General features: G+C 50.4%; 1 protein-coding gene across 1 annotated transcript; it reads left to right on the forward strand.

Moving 5' to 3' along the window:
- Positions 1 to 591: 591 nt before the first annotated feature.
- Positions 592 to 19,402, forward strand: SLC26A9 (solute carrier family 26 member 9). Its single transcript, XM_054290777.1, has 20 exons — positions 592 to 716; positions 1,325 to 1,464; positions 1,608 to 1,718; positions 1,882 to 2,057; positions 3,729 to 3,893; positions 5,483 to 5,635; positions 5,956 to 6,038; positions 6,677 to 6,824; positions 7,473 to 7,586; positions 7,990 to 8,067; positions 9,771 to 9,866; positions 12,661 to 12,767; positions 14,193 to 14,262; positions 14,342 to 14,434; positions 14,854 to 14,970; positions 15,763 to 16,128; positions 17,065 to 17,119; positions 17,504 to 17,649; positions 18,434 to 18,511; positions 19,355 to 19,402. Exons 1-20 carry the CDS (start codon positions 592 to 594, stop codon positions 19,400 to 19,402), a joined length of 2,469 nt encoding a protein of 822 aa, XP_054146752.1.
- Positions 19,403 to 21,629: the final 2,227 nt, after the last annotated feature.

Below are 21,629 nucleotides of genomic sequence, written 5' to 3' on the forward strand. Positions count from 1 at the left end.
CCGGGATTAACACCCCTAACCCTGATCTGGGGTTAACCCTAACCCTGATCTGGGGTTAACCCTAACCCTAACCAGGGATTCACCCTAACCCGGGATTAACCCTAACCCGGGATTAACCCCCCTAACCCCAACCTGGGGTTAACACCCCCTAACTCTAACCTGGCATTAACACCCCTAACCCTGATCCGGGGGTAACCCTAACCCTAACCTGGGATTAACCCTAAATCGGGATTAACGCTGACCCGGGATTAACCCTGACCCTGCCCTACTGCCGGGCGATCCAGGGTCCCTTGGCAGGCACCGCTCATTAACACCGCTCATTAACACCGCTCATTAGCCCCGCTCATCAGCATCACCTCCGAGGAGCCGGGAGAGCAGCAGCCCCTGGAGCTGGGAGAAGCCACTCCCAGGACCTGCCTCTCTGCCACGGGGAAACTATTTAGGGCGGAGGAGCAGGGGAGGGCTCCAGACGCTGGAGGTGTCCGCTCTGGGCCAACTCCAGCCGCATTCTTGCCTTTGCTATTTCTATTTTGGTTTTTATTTTTTTCCTTTTTTTTTTTTCTTTTTTTTAAAAATCCAAATGATGCAGAGATGAGCCAGGCCAGGCCTCGCTATGCCATCGAACGTGCTGCCTACTCTGTCAGCCTCTTCGATGAGGAGTTTGAGAAGAAAACCAGAGCTTACCCCGTCGGGGAGAAACTGAGAAACCTTTTCAGGTAACAGGGACTGCTTATATTGTTATACCACTCTAATTCCAGATTTAGTCAGGAATTGGAGGGGTATAATTCCAACCTGGGAATCCAGATCCCATTTTTATCCTGGGGAACCATGCTCTTCAGGGGTTTGATGGATGAAAGGTATGGGAGAAATGCAAATTGGGGTGAAGAAAATGAAATTGGTGGCTCTTTTCTGAGCAGAACAGTTTGCACTGAATGCATTGGGATTTGGGATCCCGTTTCCCTGGTTTTTTTAATAATGGGAAAAGCACAATTGGCGATGTAGGCACGTGTGGATTATTTTATTATGTTTTCCAGCTGAGATTTCCTTTTCTCAGCTGTCTGATTGAAACCAATACCACCTTAAAGAAAGGCTAATAATTCTGTAAGCAAAGGTTAATAACCCTGCTGATGAGTTCCTTGGAATTCTATCTCCATTCCTCAGAAGAAGGAAGGAAATAATAAAGAGAGGGCTCAGAATCTGGTGAGGTTCTGAGGGAGAAAGGCTGAGACATTCCTGGGCAGATCCTTCCTTATTTCCAGTTCTCCTTTCATTTTCCAATCCTCCACCTTTCAATTCTGCTTTCATTTTTGTATCTCCCTTCCAGATGTTCAGCCTCCAGGTTCAGGCTCACCCTCTTCCGCCTGTTCCCCATCCTGGGGTGGCTCCCCAGGTACAGAATCAAGGATTACATCCTGCCTGACGTCCTCGGGGGGCTCAGTGCGGGGACAATCCAGGTGCCACAAGGTGAGTGGGTGTCCAGGAGGGAATGCCAGCTCCAGCAAAGCTCTGCAGGCGATGCTGGTGCCCAGCTGGGATTTGTGTTTTACCGGTGGCACCAAGCTCTCCCCCCAGCCTGGAGCTCTCTGTGTTCTCCTCGTGTTTTGCAGGGATGGCCTTTGCCCTCCTGGCCAATCTGCCTCCTGTCAACGGCCTCTACTCCTCCTTCTTCCCCCTGCTCCCCTACTTCTTCCTCGGGGGCATCCACCAGATGGTGCCAGGTGAGGCATTGCCTGCTCGGGACAGGGAAATGCTGCCTGGGGGTTTGTGGGGTCGCTGATTCTGTCACCCCGATGACCCTGGCCCTGCCAAGGGCTGAGTGGAGCCCAGGAGCCTTCCAGGAATGCTCAGAGGGAGCTCCTGACCTCCCCGTGCTGCCCGCAGGGACCTTTGCCGTCATCAGCATCATCGTTGGCAACGTCTGCAACGAGCTGGCCCCGGAGTCGGACTTCCAGTACTTCAACCAGAGCAGCAACGAGAGCAGAGTGAACACCACGGCCCTGGAGGCTGCCAGGCTGGAGATCTCTGCCACCCTGGCCTGCCTGACAGCCATCATACAGGTGAGGGCTCTCTGTGTGCCTGGGAGCCAGGCTCTCCATGGAGCGGGGATGGTGGTGGCACAGGTGCTCAAAGAGGACAAACTTCTGGGTCAAAATAGAGATTTTTGGGGGTTTTTGGTCTTGAGGTGGAATTCTCCGTGTGGACAATGCATTACCCCTGAGTGGGGATGGATTATGGCTCAAAATAGAGATTTTGGGAGATTTTTGGAATTGGGGTGGAATTCTCCATGTGGACAATCCAAGAATGGCACTCAACCCTGAGTGGGGGTGGATGATGGCTCAAAATAGAGGTTTTCGGTCTTGGGGTGGAATTCTCCGTGTGGACAATCCATTAGCCCTGAGTGGGGGTGGATGATGGCTCAAAATAGAGATTTTTGGGGGTTTTTGGTCTTGGGGTGGAATTCTCCGTGTGGACAATCCATTAGCCCTCAGTGGGGGCGAATTATGGCTCAAAATAGAGATTTTTGCATTTTTGGTCTTGAGGTGAAATTCTCAATGTGGACAACCCAAGAATGGCATTCTTAGCCCTGAGTGGAGGTTCATGATGGCTCAAAGTAAGATTTTGAGGCATTTTTGGTCTTGGGGTGGAACTCTCTATGTGGACAATGCATTACTCCTAAGTGGGGGTGGATTATGGCTCAAAATAGAGAATTTTGGTCTTGGGGTGGAATTCTTTATGTGGACAGTCCATGAATGGCACTCTTCACCCCAAATGGGGGATCAAAATAGAGATTTTTGGGGATTTTTGGTCTTGGGGTGGAATTCTCCATGTGGACAATCCAAGAATGGCACTCAGCCCTGAATGCAGGTGGATGATGGCTCAAAATAGAGATTTTTGGGAATTTTTGGTCTTGAGGTGGAATTCTGTATGGGGACAATCCATTAGGCCTGAGTGGGAGCAGATTATGGCTCAAAGTAGAGATTTTTGGGGATTTTTGGTCTTGGGGTGGAATTCTTTATGTAGACAATCCAAGAATGGCACTCAACCCTCAATGTGGTTGGATGATGCCTCCAAGTAGAGATTTTTGGTCTTGGGGTGGAATTCTGCATGTGGACAATCCAAGAATGGCAGTCAGCCCTGAGTGGGGGCTCAAAATATAGATTTTTGGGGATTTTTGGTCTTGGGATGGAATTCCCCATGTGGACAATCCAAGAATGGCACTCAACCCTGATTGGAGGTGGATGATGCTTAAAAATAGAGAGTTTTGGGGATTTTTTCGTCTTGGGGTGGAATTCTCCATATGGACAATCCAAGAATGGCGCTTAGCCCTGAATGTGGTTGGATGATGCCTCAAAGTAGAGATGTTTGGTCTTGAGGTGGAATTCTCCATGTGGACAATCCATTACCCCTGAGTGGGGGTGGATTATGGCTCAAAATAGAGACTTTTGGGGATTTTTGGTCTTGGGGTGGAATTCTCCATATGGACAATCCAAGAATGGCACTCTCAGCCCTGAGTAGGGGTAGATGATGCCTAAAAATAGAGATTGTTGGGGAGTTTTGGTCTTGGGGTGGAATTCTCCATGTGGCCAACCCAAGAACGTCACTCTTAGCCCTGCTGTCCCCACCCCTGCTCCGGGACACCCCTGTGTGTGTCAGACACCTGTGTGTGCTCTCCCAGATGATCCCCCTGCCCCACACGGGCCCTGACCACATCTGCTCTGCCTCTCCAGCTGTGCCTGGGCTTCCTGCAGTTTGGCTTCGTGGCCATCTACCTGTCAGAGTCCTTCATCAGGGGCTTCATGACGGCGGCGGGGCTGCAGATCCTCATCTCCGTGCTCAAGTACGTCTTCGGCTTGACGGTGCCGTCTTACACCGGGCCCTTAGCTATCGTCTACGTAAGTGGGGGCTCTGCACAGCCACCGTCCCCCCTACCCCTGCCCGGGAAACGGGCCCAGGAGAGCAGGGAAGGGTGGGGGGAAAGGGGGATCCCTGCCCCAGCAGCGTAGGTTGGATGGTAGGGGAATGGTTTTTACAGAAAGGGTGGCGAAGTTCTGGAATGGTTCTGGAGTCGCCATCCATGGGGGTGTTCAAAACAAGACTGGGTGCCAGGGCTGAGTTGAGGTGTTGGGGTTGGGATGATTATGAAGGTCTCTTCCAACCTGGTGGTTCTGTGATTCTGTGTTCCCTAGCGTTATCTGAGCTTGGATGTGTTTATAACAGACTGGATGTGGCACTGGGTGCCAGGGGTGAGTTGAGGTGTCAGGGAATGGGTTGGACTCGATCTTGAAGGTCTCTTCCAACCTGGTGATTCTGTGATTCTGTGTTCCCTAGCCAGCATTATCCAAGCTTGGATGTGTTTAAAACAGCCTGGATGTGACACTGGGTGCCAGGGTTAATTAAGGTGTTGGGGAATAAGTTGGACTTGATCTTTAAGGTCTCTTCCAACCTGGTAGTTCTGTCATTCTGTGTTCCCCAGCCAGCCTTATCCGAGCTTGGATGTGTTTAAAACACACTGGATGTGGCACTGGGTACCAGGGTGAGTTGAGGTGTTGGGGCTGAGATGGATTTGATGATCTTTAAGGTCTCTTCCAACCCAGTGAGTCTGTGAATTCTGTGAATTCAGGAAATTCTGGGAATTCTGGGAATTCCCAGGGACTGGGGAGGTGGTGGAGTCCCCATCCCTGGGGGTGTTTAACCAAGCCTGGATGTGGCACTGGGTGCCAGGGTTGAGTTGAGGTGTTGGAGCTGGGTTGGACTTGATCTTGAAGGTCTCTTCCAGCCTGGTGGTTCTGTGATTCTGTGTTCCCCAGCCAGCATTATCTGAGCTTGAATGTGTTTAACAAAGCCTGGATGTGGCACTGGGTCCCCGGTTGAGTTAAGGTGTCGGGGAATGAGTTGGACTTGATCTTTAAGGTCTTTTCCAACCTGGTGATTCTGTGAATTCTATGTTCCCTAGTCAGCATTATTTGAGCTTGAATGTGTTTGAAACAGACTGGATGTGGCGCTGCGTGCCAGGGTTGAGGTGTCAGGGAATGGGGTGGACTTGATCTTAAAGGTCTCTTCCAACCTGTTCATTCTGTGATTCTGTGAATTCTGTGTTCCCCAGCAGAATTATCTGAGCCCTGCCTGTGGTTTTAGTGAGGAATGATGGAACGGGACTGGGATCTGGGGGGTATGAGCTGTGTTGATTTGCAGCAGGAGCCTTGCAGAGCTGTCAGCAGCAGGAACGTTTCCTCTGAGCAGGTTTGGCCATTCCTGGGATCTCCCGTGTCTTGCATGGGTGCATCCTGTGCTGATGCAGCCAGAACTGCATTAAATCCCCAGGCCAGGCCCAGGGCTGGGGGCTGACCCTCAGCAGAGGCTTTTTAGCACTGCTCACATCTCAGGGTGTTGATTGTGGTAACAAGTGCTGTCCGTTGTTCTGTCCGTGTCATCCAGGGTGTCTGGCTCGCTGTGACCCCTCCTCCTGTTCTCTCCCCTCCAGACATTCATTGACATTTGTAAAGGTCTGCCCCAAACCAACCTGGCCTCCCTGGTCTACGCCCTGGTCAGCTCTGTGCTCCTGATCCTTGTCAAGGAGCTCAACCTCAAGTACATGAAGAAGATCCGGATGCCCATCCCGATGGAGATCATCATTGTAAGTGACACCTGGGCTGTCCCTGGAGCCTCCCCTGGCCTCACAGCCCCTGCTCTCAGCAGGGCCACCATGTAGAGCACCTACACAGTGAGTGTGACATGGTTTGGGGTCACAAACTGGGCCAGCCCCATGCTCATCCCTGCACTGCATCCTGGTGATGCTGAGGGTGAAGAAACTGACCCTGCTGGGACTGTCCTCGCCTTGCCCAGCCCAAACTTGGTGCTGGTTTTGTTCTGTCAGCTCTGGGAGCGTGGCAGGGTGAATGCCCTGAGCCAGCCCAGCCCTCCCTGCTCACAGCCCTTCATTCCCTGTCCCTGCAGGTGATCGTGGCCACCGCAATCTCCGGCAGCTTCAACATGCCCGACAAGTACGGGATGCCGATAGTGGGGAAAATCAGCATGGGGTAAGAGCTTGTGCAGCTCTGACTCACCTTCCAGACAGTTTTCCTTCCTCCTCCTCCTCCTCCAGCCTGGAAAACACCTCACTCTTCCCTGCAACCCCAGAATCCCCTTCCTGAAGTGTCAGCGTGCCCTGTGACACAACCATCCCCATCCTCTGCAGTGTGGGCAGGGATTGTGTCACCCCTGAACCCTCCAGCCCCTCAGCCAGCACTGTCTTGTGACGGTGTTCACAGGGGTTCTTGGACGAGGGAAGAGACGAGAATGTTGACTCTATGTTCAGAAGGCTTGATTTATTATTTTATGGTATATCTATATATTACGTTATAACTGTACTAAAAAGAATAAAAGGTTTCTTCAGAAGGCTGGCTAAGAATAGAATAGAAAAGAATGAGTAACAAAGATCTGTGGCTCGGACAGAGAGCGAGAGCCAGCTCTGCCGTGAGTGGTCACTAAATCTAAACATCTACAGGAGATTAATCACAGATGCACCTGTTGCATCCCACAGCAGCAGATAACCATTGTTGACATCTTGTTTCTGAGGCTTCACCTTCTCAGAAGGGAAAAAAATCCTAAAGAAAAGGATTTTCACTAAAGATGTCTGCGACACTGCCACAACCTCTCCCCTGTGCTCTGAGTGCAGGTTCCCCGAGCCCACCGTGCCCCTGGTGAGCAAGTGGAAGGACATGGTGGGCACGGCCTTCTCTCTGGCCATCGTGGGCTACGTGATCAACCTGGCCATGGGGAGGACCCTGGCAGCCAAGCATGGCTACAACGTGGACCCCAACCAGGTATGGCGGGGCTGGGGCAGCCAGGGGCTGCTGCCTTTGCTGTCAGCCGTGAAGGGAAGAGCTCACAAAGACGTTCAGACGTGCCGGGCTCGGAGCAGACGTGCTGCTCCCGAGGAGGCTCCGTGGCTTTGTGCCACGCAAGGGGCAAAAGGACACGGCAGAGCCCCGGCCTGTGTGCTGGAGAGAGGCTGGAAGAGGGAAAGGAGCTTCAGGCTGGGCTCTGTGCCTTGCTCCCCCTCCAGACTGAGTGTTTTGGCAGCTTGAGGTGCGTGCGCTGCTCAGGGAGCAGAGAAAGACCTGGATTCCTGGTGTGTCATCCAGATACTCTGAGAGAGAGGCAGGCCATTAAATAATCCTCTTTTGTCATCCCTGGCACGGTGGCAGCTTTCAACAACAGCCGCACATACCACATGGAGCCCTGCCCTGAGTGTGTCAACAGATGACAACGTGTTTGTGTGGAATTGTGCTTCCAGGTTTCCCTGCTGCACCAGGGCCTGGCCCAGATCTTACTGGAAGGAAAAAGTCTGGGATGCACTGCAGGAACCCAGAGCCTGCCCAGGCCACATAAACCAGCCTCAGGCCCTCTTGCCATGTGTGTCAGCAGGAAGGGCAGCTGTCCTTTCTGATTCATTCTCCACGTCTCCACAGGAAATGCTGGCCCTGGGCTGCAGCAACTTCTTTGGATCCTTCTTCAAAATCCACGTGATCTGCTGTGCCCTCTCTGTCACCCTCGCCGTGGATGGGGCAGGAGCCAAATCCCAAGTTAGTTCCTCTTCCTCCTCCTCCTCCTCTCCTCTCTGCATTCCCTCTGGATCACAAAGTGCTGTAGCTGCCACACGTGCAGCCCTGGAGAAGTTTCACACCCAAGTGCTTCAGGCTGCTGCTGTTAAAGCAGAATTTCCTCCCTCCCCAAGCCCATTTTGGCCCAATTTGCTTCTCTGGGCTGGGCACAGAAGCAGAGCTCCCAACCCGCAGCCCCACTCTGGACTGGGCAGTGAGGGAAGTTTGGGGTTATCTGTGAGATCTGCAAAGCCTCTGCCTGTTTTCAGAGGCAAACATCCTCTCCCATAAAATGCTGCGGTGCCCAGTTGTGCCCCTGACCTCACCCAGGGGAGCTCTGAGAAGCCCTGCTGTTTGCAGAAGTGATTTTCTTCCCTCTTTGCAGGTGGCGAGTTTCTTTGTGGCTCTGGTGGTCATGGTGACAATGCTGTCCCTGGGAATCTACCTGGAGCCTCTTCCAAAGGTAACACAAACATCTGTGCAGGCTGAGCCATTGCAACACCCATCTCCACACCCAAACACGGGCACAGCCTGGCTCCAAAAAAGCCCTGGTGCAAACAGAAGCACGGGACAGTTTGTTCCTGGCCTGGGGAGCTGTCTGCTGGCTGGAATCACACAATCAGTCACACAGTTCCAGGCTGGTTTGGCTTGGAAGGGACCTTAAACCTCATCCCTGCCACGGGCAGGGACACCTTTCACTGTCCCTGGCTGCTCCAAGCCCTGTCCAAGCTGGCCTGGGGCAGGGATGGGGCAGCCACAGCTTCCCTGAGCAAATATAAATGTAAATTATGGTGAAATAATCATCCAAAGGACCCTGCTCAGATCCAGGTGAGATCTCTGTGAGCATCACCCTTGTGATGGGGCAAATTAAATTATAATGAAATAATCATCCAAGTGACCCTGCTCAGGTCCAGGTGAGATTACCATCACCCTTGTAATGGGGCAAATATAAGTGAGCAAATAAGTGTAGTATATAGTATATAGTATATAATATATATAATAAGTGTAAATTATGGTGAAAGAATCATCCAAATGACCCTGCTCAGATCCAGGTGAGAGCTTTATCAGCATCACCCTTGTGATGGGGCAAATTAAATCATAGTGAAATAATCCTCCAAATGACCCTGCTCAGATTCAAGTGAGATCTTTGTTAGCATCCTTATACTCTTGTGATGGAGCAAATATAAGTGTAAATTATGGTGAAATAATCATCCAAATGACCCTGCTCAGATGCAGGTGAGATCTTTATGAGCATCCTTGCACCCTTGTGATGGGGCAAATATAAGTGAGCAGATAAGTGTAATATATATATAATATATATAATAAGTGTAAATTATGGTGAAAGAATCATCCAAATGACCCTGCCCAGATCCAGGTGAGAGCTTTGTGAGCATCACCCTTGTAATGGGGCAAATATAAGCGAGCAAATAAGTGTAATTTATATATATAATATATAACATATATAAGAAGTGTAAATTATAGTGAAAGAATCATCCAAATGACCCTGCTCAGATCCAGGTGAGATCTCTGTGAGCATCACCCTTGTGATGGGGCAAATTAAATTATAGTGAAAGAATAATCCAAATGACCCTGCTCAGATCCAGGTGAGAGCTTTGTAAGCATCACCCTTGTGATGGGGCAAATATAAGTGAGCAAATAAGTGTAATATATGTATATATATATAATATATATAATAAGTGTAAATTATGGTGAAAGAATCATCCAAAGGGCCCTGCTCAGATCCAAGTGAGGTCTTTGTGAGCATCATTCTTGTGAGGGGGCAAATATGAGTGTAAATTATAATGAAATAATCATCCAAATGACCCTGCTCAGATCCAAGTGAGGTCTTTGTGAGCATCATGCTTGTGAGGGGGCAAATATAAATGTAAATTATAGTGAAAGAATCATCCAAATGACCCTGCTCAGATGCAGGTGAGAGCTTTGTCAGCATCACCCTCGTGATGGGGCAAATACAAGTGAGCAAATATAAGTGTAAATTACAATGAAATAATCATCCAAATGACCCGGCTCAGATGCAAGTGGGAGCTTTGTGAGCATCACGCCTGTGATGGGGCTGGCCCAAGGCAGGCAGGTGCTGCAGGAAAGCATCCACTGCCAAACGTGGCACATCCAGGTGTGGCTGACAGCTTTCCCTGTCCTCCCCAGTCCGTGCTGGGAGCCCTCATCGCTGTGAACCTGAAGAACTCCCTCAAGCAGCTGGCTGACCCCTTCTACCTGTGGAAGAAGAGCAAGCTGGACTGCGTGAGTGCCTGGGCTGGCCGGGGCTGGATGAGAGGGACAAACCCCAAGAAAGCCTTTGGCGGGGTTTTGGGGGTGTGAGCCCCTTGCAGGAGGAGGGTTTGGCTCTCTGGGTGAGATGGTGCTGCCCAGCTGAGCACGCTGCTGCTCAGGGCACATATCAGAGAGGCCTGAACTCTTACCTGCTGTGTTTAAATGCCAATCAAGAGCGGAGCCTGTTTGCCCAGAACTCGCCAAACCGGCCCTGCTCAATGTCTTCGAGTCACGACTTAAAAACTCACACAATGGCCCTCCAGGGCGAGGAGAGCCCTTCAGAGTGATAAGGACTCCAGGCACTGGTTGATGTATAAACCCAGGCAGGGGGTGGCGGGGGAGTGGGAACGGAATTTGGAAATGTCTGACATAAAAAGAGAGTGTTTGAACAGGACTCCCACGGCTGAGTGCCGTGTGTGGACACGGAGCCAATATCCTGTCAGGGCCCTACAAAACCCCTTATCAGGGCAATCAGGAGGAGTCCATGAAGAGCCTTCCCAAAATCCTGCTCAAACAAGTGCTGGGTTATCAATTTGGGCACATCTCTGAATGGGTTTTGCTGCTGTGGGGTGAGAGGGGAGCTCTGTGGGCTCTGGCAGCTCAGCTGCTGCCCCTTTACCTGAGCACAGATGGACCCCACAGGCTTCAGAGACCCCAAAACCTGGGCAGAGCCCTCAGCATGGACTGATGGGGATGGATGGTGCTGCCTGAGGAACATCCTGGCAGATGCCAATGGAGTGAACGGGATTCCCCTGACCTTAATCTCCTTGGAATTTGGACTCGATTCAGTGTCCTGGCCCAAAATGGGGAGCACCATTCCTGGGTGATGTCAGAGCATTGGTGTTCATCACCTCAGTGCTGGTTGTGTTTCAGGACAGCTGATTCCAGCTACTTCTAATGATGGAGGGATGCATGGATGGATGGATGGATGGATGGATGGACGGACTCATTTTCCCATCCATTTTTCCCATCCACTTTTTCCATCCATTTTCCCCGTCCGTTTATGCACAAAATTAACATAAATTAAGATATTGAAGTCATCAAAGTCACCCTCATTCATCCAAGGTCAAAGTTAGTTTTTATTCATTTTGAGGATGGGATTAAAACAAGCTGATAATGATTATCAGAGGGGATGTTTAAATGCAGGGCAGGACTGATGTCATATGGAGTGAAATGCTTGAGTGCTAACAGATAAAAATGACAAATGGCAGAGCTCTGAGCTGGAGTGGGGCAGGTTTTGGTCTCCTCTGTCACTCCAAACCCTCTCTGTGTTCAGGCCATTTCCAGCAGTTTTCAGAGAGATTTCTGATTTTGTCTGAACTGCTCTGGCTGACAGCAGGAGCTGCTTGGGGCAGGAGCAGGGAGCAGCAGATGGTGGGATCTGCAGGAGCCCCTTCCTGAAGAGCCAGAATGATCCTTTTTGGGCGGAATGAGTGGGGTGGGCGCTCGAGCAGCCATGGAGAAACGCCCTGGCTGCTTTTATGGCTGAAAAGGAACTGGGGCTCCTGGCAAACTGCCCAGCAAGGATGGTTCTCTAAAACATGCAGCAATGGCAGCGTTAGAACAGCTGCAGAATTCAGGGTTTGGCCTATTCATGTTGAGCTGGGAGTGTCTGAGAGCTCAGGATAGCAGCACAGAACCATTCCCCATCCATATTTTCCCCGTCCACTTTTCCCCGTCCAGTTTTCCCATCCACTTCCCTTTCCATTTTTCCCCCTCCATAGTTTTCCTCTCCATTTTTCCCCATCCATATTTTTCCTCTCCATTTTCCCCATCCACATTTTTCCCCTCCACTTTTCCCATTCATATTTTTCCCCTTTACTTTCCCCCTCCATTTTCCCCCCTCCATTTTTCCATCCACCTTTACATCCACTTTTTCCCATCCATTTTTCCATCAGCTTTTCCCATCCATTTTCCCTCCTTTTTCCCATCCATTTTTCTCATTCATTTTCCCATGCATTTTTTTTCCATCCATTTTCACACCCAGGTTTTCCATCTGTTTTCCCCATCCATATTTTCCCCGTCCATTTTTTCCATCCACTTTTCCTATTCACTTTCCCTCCTTTTTCACATTCCATTTCCCCATCCATTTTCCCCATTCATTTTTTCCCCTCCACTTTTTCCCCTACCTTCACATCCACTTTTTCCCATCCATTTTTCCATCAGATTTTCCCATCCATTTTCCCTCCTTTTTCCCATCCATTTTTCCCATTCATTTTTCAATGCTTTTTTTTTCACCCAGGTTTTCCCCGTCCATATTTTCCCCATCCATATTTTCCCCATCCATATTTTCCATCCATTTTCCCCTCCTTTTCCCTATTCCTTTTCCCCATTAATTTCTTTCCATCCATTTTCCCCCTCCATTTTTCCCCCTCCATTTTTTTCCCCTCCACTTTTTCCCCCTCCACTTTTTCCCCCTCCACTTTTTCTCCCTCCATTTTTCCCCCTCCATTTTTCCCCCTCCATTTTTCCCCCTTCCATTTTTCCCCCTTCCATTTTTCCCCCTTCCATTTTTCCCCCTTCCTTTTTTTCCCCTTCCATTTTTTTCCCCTTCCTTTTTTTCCCCTTCCATTTTTTCCCCTTCCATTTTTTTCCCCTTCCATTTTTTTCCCCTTCCATTTTTTCCCCTTCCATTTTTTCCCCTTCCATTTTTTTCCCTTCCATTTTTTCCCCCTCCATTTTCCCCCCCATTTCCCATCCATTTTCCCACCCATCTCCCTCCACATCCCCACATTCATCTCCTCTCTCCCTCCTCTCCCTGCAGCTGGTCTGGCTCGTGAGTTTCCTCTCCGCGTTCTTCCTGAGCCTGCCCTACGGCGTGGCGGTGGGCGTGGGATTCTCCGTGCTCGTCGTGGTTTTCCACACCCAGTTGTGAGTACCTCGTGGCCCCCAGCACCACGGCAGGCGTGCCAGGGGCAGGAGGAGGGACGGGTGATTTTTTAGGAGCGACCTCTGGCCCGCGGAACGCGCGGCAGGAGCCCCGGGGAGTGCAGGTGTCCCGGCCGGAATGTGCAAACAGGAATGGCAGGCGCCAATTTACCGCCTGCATTCCCGCTCCCGTGCGCATCCCAGGGCAAGGGGGAGCCTCGAGGGATTTGCTTCACCCCACACAGTTCCCAGCTCACAAAAGGAATTAGTCCTTGTGGGAACCCAGAACATCCCTCTGGCTGTCCAGGATGGCCAAAACCCCTGCCAGGCGGCTCAGAGACCCTGGCACACAGCCCAAAACTCCTCTGGGTTTGATTATGGAGCAAATTACCAACATTAGATGAAGATCAGCAAGCCACAACAGTTTAGGTAGAATAACAGTGAAGTTATCATGGGATGGAAAAGTAGATTTGGGGGTTTTTAGAATGGGGGTTCAGGGGGCAAGATGGAGGGAACTGGGTGTGTCCAGCCTTTCTCCTTCTTCTTCTTCTTGGCCTCCATCTTCTGCTGTGATGTTGGCACTTTTAGATTGGTTTAGAGTAAAAACTTACCTTCTAACATAGGTGATAGGTGTTGGAAAGTAATTGTAAATATTGTATATGTAGTTTTTAGTACAAAGACATAAAACCACCCCAAGGGCTGGAAACAATTGCCAGCTTTATTTGACGAGTTACAAGCCAATAGTGAATTAATAACAGGGTGAAAATGTAGAATTCTGGGATTTAGAATGGGGGTTCACGAGGCAAGACGGAGGGAACTGGCCGTATCCAGCCTTTCTCCTTCTTCTTCTTGGCCTCCATCTTCTGCTGTGATGTGGGCACTTTTGGATTGGTTTAGAGTAGAAGCTCACTGTCTAACATAGGTGATAGGTATTGGGAAGTAATTGTAAATATTGTACATGTAATTTTTAGTATAAAGACATAACACTGCCCTGGGGGCAGGCAGAGTGCCTGGACTGTCTGGCTGGACAGACCTCGGCAGGGCAGGAGAAAAATTTTCATAGATAAAACACAATAAACAACCTTGAGACCAAGAAATTAAGAGCCCTGACTCCTTCTTCAACCACCAGGCTGAGAAAAGAGACTTTCTAAATTTTCCCAGAGTCACTCTGACAAGCTAAAGATCCCAACAAGTCCTGTCTGTGTGCAGGGCCCTGGTGTGAGGTGTTCTCACCACTTTTAATCCACCAAAGCCCTTTCTCAATATTTCCCAATCTGGCATCTCAAAATGCTGACACTTTTTTTGCCCTGTAGACTCTGCAGGGGTGAAATGTAAGAGTTTTCACCGAGCAAGTGTTCAAATCCTGGGGTGCAATGTGGAGCAGAAGCAGTTTTCTTTCCCTTAATCCTGATCCCTTCTTTTCTGCAGCCGCAACGGCTCTGCCCTGGGCCAGGTGACTTCCACTGACATCTACAAGAACCCCAAAACCTACAACAAGGTGAGCTGCAGATGAAACACCCTCAGAGAAAACGCTGCTCTTTGCCACTGTTTGCTCTGAGCTCCTGTCTCTGGCGCAGGTCCATGAAGTTAATGGGATTAAAATCATCACCTACTGCTCGCCGCTGTATTTCGCCAACTCAGAGATATTCCGGGAGAAAATCATAGCCAAGGTGAGCAATCCTCAACAAATCCCTGCCTGAAGCCAGTCCCAAACCACCCTTGCTCTCTCCTGTGTTGCTACACAGGGTTAATTAAGCTGTGGATGATCATGGACAATGGTCACATCCACTCTCTGCTCCTCAATCCTCTCCCTGATCCCCAGGGCTGTTTGCAGAGCTTATTTTAGAGGTTGTGCCCAAATCCTGGCAGGTTCCTCCTCCAAGCTCTGCCAAAACGGGGACATCCTGCCATTCCAAGTCTCTCCCTGCATGTGCAGGTTCCCCGAGTTCCAGGAGATGTTTGGATGCCATCAGGATCACCCCACTCCAGTGCCCAGCTGGTGCCCCAGGCTGGGAAGTGCCAAGGAAGGAACAGCAGCTCCTGACTCTTGGAACGGAGTTTTTAAGGAAAAAATCTCTCTTTCCCACAGACAGGAGTGGATCCTGGCAAGGTGTACTTGGCCAGGAGGAAATTTGTGAAACAGCAGGGGAAGGGCACAGCACAAGCACCAGCAAAGCTCCCAAAATTCCTGCTGAAGGAGAACAAGGTAACCCAGCTCTGAGCTCCCAAAAGGGTCCCTGTGTCCATGAGTACAACCCCAAATCCCCATCAGACAGCTCCTCTTGACATGGGATTTCCTGCACTTTTTTCCTGGCCACATTTCCCATCTCTCATCCCCTTTCCTCCTCGCCTACATCTCCATTCCTCCCCAGACCTGAAGGTGCAGAACTGGGAATGGCTGGGAGGCTGGAGAGGAGGCTGGAATGGGAACATGGGGAACAATCTGCAGAAACCAGGCAGCTTTGGCTTCTTTCTCTGGGGCTGTGTCAGCAGTTCAGCCCTTTCAAAGCCCATTTCTCAGCTTTGCAATGCTGAGCAGTTTTGAAATAAACAAATAATGTAAATTATCCTAAATCCAGCCCCAAGGGACAGCCAGGTGTGACCGTGCTCACAGGGGTTCTTGGATGAGGGAAGAGATGAGGATCCGACTCCATGTTTCAGAAGGCTGATTTATTATTTTATGATATATATTACATTAAAACTAAACTAAAAGAATGTAATTGGCCATTAATTACAAACATCTAACAAGGGTCAATCACAGATGCACCTGTTGCATTCCACAGCAGCAGATAACCATTGTTTACATTTTGTTCCTGAGGCCTCCCAGCTTCTCAGGAGGAAAAATCTTAAAGAAAGGATTTTTCACAAAGGATGTCTGCGACAGCCAGGCTGGAGTTAGTCCAGACTAAAACCCTTCATATCAGTGGGCAGAGGTGCAGTCACCTGCCAGGACCCCACCTGTGCCCTGCCCTGACTCTGCCCCTCTGCTCTGCCTCAGACCTTGTCTTTGCAAGAGCTCCAGAAGGACTTTGAGAGCGCCTCTCCAACAGACACCAACAACAACCAGACCACTGCCAACGGCGCCGGCATCTCCTACATCACATTCCGCCCTCCTGGCCCCGGGGCTGGGCCAGGGCAGAGCCCTGGGGAGCTGGGCAGCAGCAGCACCACCCTGCAGGGCACCAGCACCACCCTGCAGGGCACCAGCACCACCCTGCAGGGGCGCAGCACCCTCAGCATCCTGCCCACGGCAGACACCGACCCTGTGCTGGCAGCACCGCCCTACATCAGCTTCCACACCATCATCCTGGACATGAGTGGGGTGTGCTTTGTGGACCTGATGGGCACAAAGGCTCTGAGCAAGGTGAGTTCTGTGCAGGGACCTTCTGCTGTCTCACATAAAGGTGTTTATGTGCTTCAATTCACAGAATCAACAGGTTGGAAGAGATCGGGAAGATCACTAAATCCAACCCAGCCCCAACTGAACCTCAACTCAACCCTGGCACCCAGTGCCACATCCAGGCTTGTTTTAAACACATCCAGGGATGGGGACTCCACCACCTCCCTGGGCAGAACATTCCAGAATTTTATCTCTCTTTCCATGAAAAAATTCTTCCTACTATTCAACCTGTATTTCCCTTGGTGCAGCTTGACGCTGTGTGCTCTGGTTGTGTCAGTTCCCAGCTGAGCACAGGCACCTTTCAGGAGCTGCAGAGTGATGAGGGCACCCCTGAGTCTCCTTTTCTCCAAGATAAACACCCCCAGCTCCCTCAGTTGCTCCCACACAGGGTTTGTGTTCCCATTGTGTGGCTTTTCCTCTTGTGCATCTCTGATTTTCTCCTTCAGCTCAATTAAACCCTGGCACCCAGTGCCACATCCAGGCTTTGTTAAACACCCCCAGGGATGTTGACTCCACCACCTCCCTGGGCAGCCATTCCAGACTTTATCACCTTTCTGTAAAAAGCTTTTTCCTGCTATCCAGCCTGTATTTCCCTTGGTGCAGCTCAGGCTGTGTGCTGTGGCTGTGTCAGTGCCTGCAGACAGAGCCCAGCCCCAGCTGAGCACGGGCACCTTTCAGGAGCTGCAGAGTGATGGGGGCACCCCTGAGTTTCCTTTTCTCCCTCAGTTGTTCCCCCACAGGGTTTGTGTTCCAATTGTGTGGCTTTTCCTCTTGTTCCTCTTGTTTTCATCTGATTTTCTCCTTCAGCCCCAGCACTGATAAAAGTCTTTATGCATGAACACAAAGCTGGAGCAGCAGTGGTTTTAATCCTCTCTCTCTCTCCCATCTCATCCCTTCCAGTTGTGTTCCAGTTACCAGAAGATTGGGATCAAAGTGTTCTTGGCAAACGTGCATGGTAAGAATCACCAAAAAACACATTTCCATGGGATGTCCCCCCATTTCTGAGCTTCTGATGAACAGCAAACCCTTTTCTGTTCTTTATTCAAACTGTGAGATGTCAGTCCTTTGCTGGACCAGGCCAGAACAGATAAAAGGAGAAAACAGAAGAAAGGAAAGAGAATCACTGTTCTCTGTGTGTGAAATCAATGCTTTCATTTGGGAGGTGACAAAGCTGAAACATCCCCACACTCAGCATGCAGGAAAACAGCTCCCCACACTCATTTCTGCTGCAAAGCTGCTCCTTCTGAGCCTTGCCTTGGCTTAGAGGACCCCAGACCAGCCACACACACCTCCAGAATTCCTTCTGTGCTTTCTCCATTCAGCTGTCTCCTTTCTCCAGCCCAGGTGTACGACGACATCAGCACAGGGGGAGTGTTTGAGGAAGGAGGCCTGGACCCAAGTCACATCTTCCTGACCATCCACGATGCTGTTTTGTTTGCACTGGCCAGAGTCAGAGAATTTGTCCACCCACCCATCTTGGAAGAGGTAAATTTGCTCCCCAGCCCACAGGATTCTCCTGTTTGGCTTCCAGGCTGTGTCAGCACAATGAAAAAATAACATTTTATTGCCTAAAATAACATTTTATTACCTAAAGAAGCTTCATGTTTATCTCAAGTGCCAAAGGCCTAAATCCAGGACATTATTTAATATTCCAGTTGTGTATGGGCCGAGCACCTTGGGATGGAATGGATTTCCATGGGAATTCAGAAGTGTCAATATTTTAGTGTCAATGTTTTACACAAACCCTTGGCTGGGAGATGAGAGCTGTGCCAGCCTGCAGGAGCCAGAGGAGCTGTTCCAGCACTGTGCCCTCAGTTTGGTGCTGGTTGGAACAGGCAAAGGCAGAATTTGGCCCCCAGTGATGAAGAAATGAAGGCAAAGCTCGTGCAGCTGGAACAGTCCCAGGATCCATGAGTGCTCCACTGGTGGGAGGAGAACAGGAGGAATTCTGAGGCAGGAATGTGCCCCGTGCTGGTGGCACAGTGTCAGACAGGCTCTGTCCTCAAACAGGGGTTGGTTTATTGTGTGCCAGCTGGGGTTGGCACCAGTGGCACCAGTTATCGCCCCAGGAGGAGTTCAGGTATCTCCTATCAAAGCAGAGCGATAGGAAATGCAGATAAACACCTGGAGATCAGGACTCCTCCTGTGCCCCTTCTTCTGGCATTTCCCTCAGACCATGGGTCACCTCTTAGGCCTGGCTTAATCACTGTTTTCACTCCTTCTGACCCTGCACTCTGCTAATTTGTGGAATCAACTCTTCCCTGCACAGAGGCCGACCCAGACAGAGCTCTCCATCTACGATGAGTCTGTGGATGAGGGCAGTGCAGAGTACAAGAACCTGGAGGAGGTGAGTTGTAGTGCCAGGGGTCCCTGCAGCCATGGGAGTGGGGCAGAAATCAGAACTTTAATTGGGATTGATTAGATGGGAAGCCATCTGGAAGTACTGCAGTGCTTCAGAAAGTAAATGGCAAATAGAATTTTAATCCCTGTCCTGAGGAGCTCTGGAAGGCAGCTGGATGAGGAGCAGGTAGGTCACCCCACAAAGGAGTTCTTTAATCATTCTGGGCCACACAGCTCAGGTTCAGCCAGACCTGAGGGAAACTCAGGGAACCAAATTTGGTTCATGCGCAAAAGAAGAGTCATGAGTGAGGATTTTCAGCACAGGCTTTGTAAATGCTGCAGTGATTTTTCACCCACATGTGGGCCTGCGGAGGAGCTCCCCTCCCTTCCCCGTGCTGTCCATGCTCAGCTGGAAGCTGGAGAAGGGCTGGAGCTCCTGGGGGTGTTTGTGTGACAACGACACCGAGCTGTGTCATCCTGGCACCAGCCCTGACCCTGCTCATCCTCTGTGCAATCATTCTGGGCTACACAGCTCAGGTTCAGTAGGACCTGTGGTCTCCACACACTGGGGGGAACGTGGAGAACCAAGTTTGGTTCACACCCAAAAGAAGAGTCATCAGTGAAGATTTCCAGTAAAATATTCCTTTTATTTATTACAAAGTGCAGGTTTTGTGAATGCTGCAGCATTTTCACCCACATGTGGGCCTGGGGAGAAGCTCCCCTCCCTTCCCCGTGCTGTCCATGCCCAGCTGGAAGCTGGAGAAGGGCTGGAGCTCCTGGGGTGTGTGTGTGACAATGACACCGAGCTGTGTCACCAACCCTGACCCCGCTCATCCTCTGTGCCCTTTAGGAGATGTTTGGGAGCATGTTCCACTCAGAGACCCAGACAGCTCTGTGAGCACAGCCAGCACTGGGCAGACCCTCCAGAGGAGATTCCTCCAGACCCTCCAGAGGAGATTCCTCCAGACCCTCCAGAGGAGATTCCACTCTCCCACCTCTCCATGGAGAGCTGTGCTTCTACTTGGGGTTACAACAGGTTTGCAATGAGGCCATCACCTTCCAGACCTGCCAGATCCTCTGCTCTGCTCATGATAAACCCTCCAGAGAAGACTCCTCCAGACCCTCCAGAGGAGATTCCACTCTCCCACCCCTCCGTGGAGAGCTGTGCTTCTACCTGGGGATGGAACAGGTTTGCAACGAGGCCATCACCCTCCAGAACTGCCAGAACCTCTCCTCTCCCTGTTCTACTCGTGGCAAACTCTCCAGAGGAGAATTTTCCAGAGAAGATTCCTCTCTCCCACCTCTCTGTGGAGAGCTGTGCTTCTGCCTTGGGTTACAACAGGTTTGCAATGAGGCCATCACCCTCCAGACCTGCCAGATCCTCTCTCCTCCATGCTCTGCTCATGGCAGACCCACCAAAGGAGACTTCTCCAGACCTTCCAGAGAAGAATCCTCTCTCCCACCCCTCCATGGAGAGCTGTGCTTCTACCTGGGGTTACAAGAGGTTTTCAATGAGGCCATCACCTTCCAGAACTACCAGATTCTCCCTCCTCCCTGCTCTGCTCATGGCAGACCCTCCAGAGGAGACTTCTCCAGAGGAAACTCTTCTCTCCCACCACTCCATGGAGATCTGTGCTTCTGCCTGGGCTTACAACAGGTTTGCAACGAGGCCATCACCCTCCAGACCTGCCAGATCCTCGCTGCTCTGCTCGTGGCACTCAGAGCAGAGGACTCTGAGCAGGCAGAGCCGGCTGGGGCAGCAGGAGCTCAGCAGATGCCATCTGATGGATTCTCAGCGTGAGGGGACATTCAGCCACCCCTTTGTCCCCCACCATCCTCCTGCCCACCTGGAATTGCATCCCCTGGCCGTCCTGCTCCTCACCTTTCCCTCCTCCCTGTTTCCCCCACTGAGTAAAACACAAGCAAACCCTGAGAGCCTTTCAGGAGGTGCGGCAGGGCAGCTGTGCCAGCTGCTGCTGCTCTCTGATGTGCACTGACCCCCGAATTTCCCTGCGTGTCTCTGCAGCCTCTGCCTCTCCTGTTCTGGGTCCCAGCATCCCAAAAAACACTGCCTCAGACCCGTGGCACCCCAAAGACCTCAGGACTCTCTCAGCAGGGCTAAATTCTGAAATATATATGTATATTTTTCTTACTAATAGCACAGGTTTGTACTCAGAAATAAGAATTATGTGCACGTTGTCCTGCCTGCCCAGTGGGTTGAATACATGAAAACAGATTTTATTTTAAAATGCTATTTCTATTTTAACACTCTAAAATATTACAAATATAAGCAAGTTTTAGTGTGTGGTTTTGAAGTACACAGACATTATTGAGCTGATTGCTGAAGGCTTCCTGGGCCTTTCCTGCAGCTCCCAGATGTCTCATTTTTAAGGAAAACAGAGTTTCCTGAACCATCCTTGCTAGACAGCCACTGAAGGAAACAACAGCAGCAGCCTGCCAGTTTGGTTTTATGTAAAATCTCAATAACCAAGCCACCATTTCTCTACCTCAATTTCTGACTATGTGGTGCAGGAGAGTAATAAAACCAAAGGAGGGCAGAAAACCCCACTAGCTGATGGTTATTACTTATTTTAATCTTAGACAACACTGGTTTCTCCAGAAATCTCCATGTATAGCTTGTTTTACAAGGTAAAAGCAAGAGATGAAGTCTCTTAAATTATCTTTGAGGGGGATTCCTCATGACCTTTTGTACTGCCTGAGTGCTCCTTTTAAAAAGTGCTGATTTGGAAAGAAATTGGTGCAGAGCAACAAGAAACTGTCCTGATCAATATTTTTGGGTCTCTGAGGTGGCATCAAATTAAAAGAGGGAAATTCCCGTTCCCAGCTCTACATTCAGGATTCATTACAGGAGGTTGATTTCCCAGCCTGGGGTCTGACAGGAAAATGCAGGAATCCTCAGAGCAGAGGCATAAACCAGATTGTATTTCCTGAACTTCCTACAAAAATGGGATGGTCACAAGAAATGGCTCAGAAAGAGCAGAGGTGGCTCTCCTGCAAATCATGACCCAGGCAGAAGGAAATCCCATTTCTGTGGCCAAATTCTGGGTCAGTTCTGGCAATAAATGTCACACCAGCAGATAAATGGCACTGCTGGAGGCACAATG

This window comes from Melozone crissalis, unplaced genomic scaffold, assembly GCF_028551555.1.
Source record: "Melozone crissalis strain CALT ecotype California unplaced genomic scaffold, PUWL_Pcris_2 ptg000086l_1, whole genome shotgun sequence".
Lineage (NCBI taxonomy): Eukaryota > Metazoa > Chordata > Aves > Passeriformes > Passerellidae > Melozone > Melozone crissalis.

Excerpts from the sequence above, each read along its gene's own strand:
- SLC26A9 (XM_054290777.1), top strand. The coding sequence starts at position 592 with ATGAGCCAGGCCAGGCCTCGCTATGCCATCGAACGTGCTGCCTACTCT. Across the intron at positions 14,971-15,762 it reads TCCTGCTGAAGGAGAACAAG|ACCTTGTCTTTGCAAGAGCT; the intron begins GTAACCCAGCTC and ends GCTCTGCCTCAG. Across the intron at positions 17,120-17,503 it reads GTTCTTGGCAAACGTGCATG|CCCAGGTGTACGACGACATC; the intron begins GTAAGAATCACC and ends TCCTTTCTCCAG.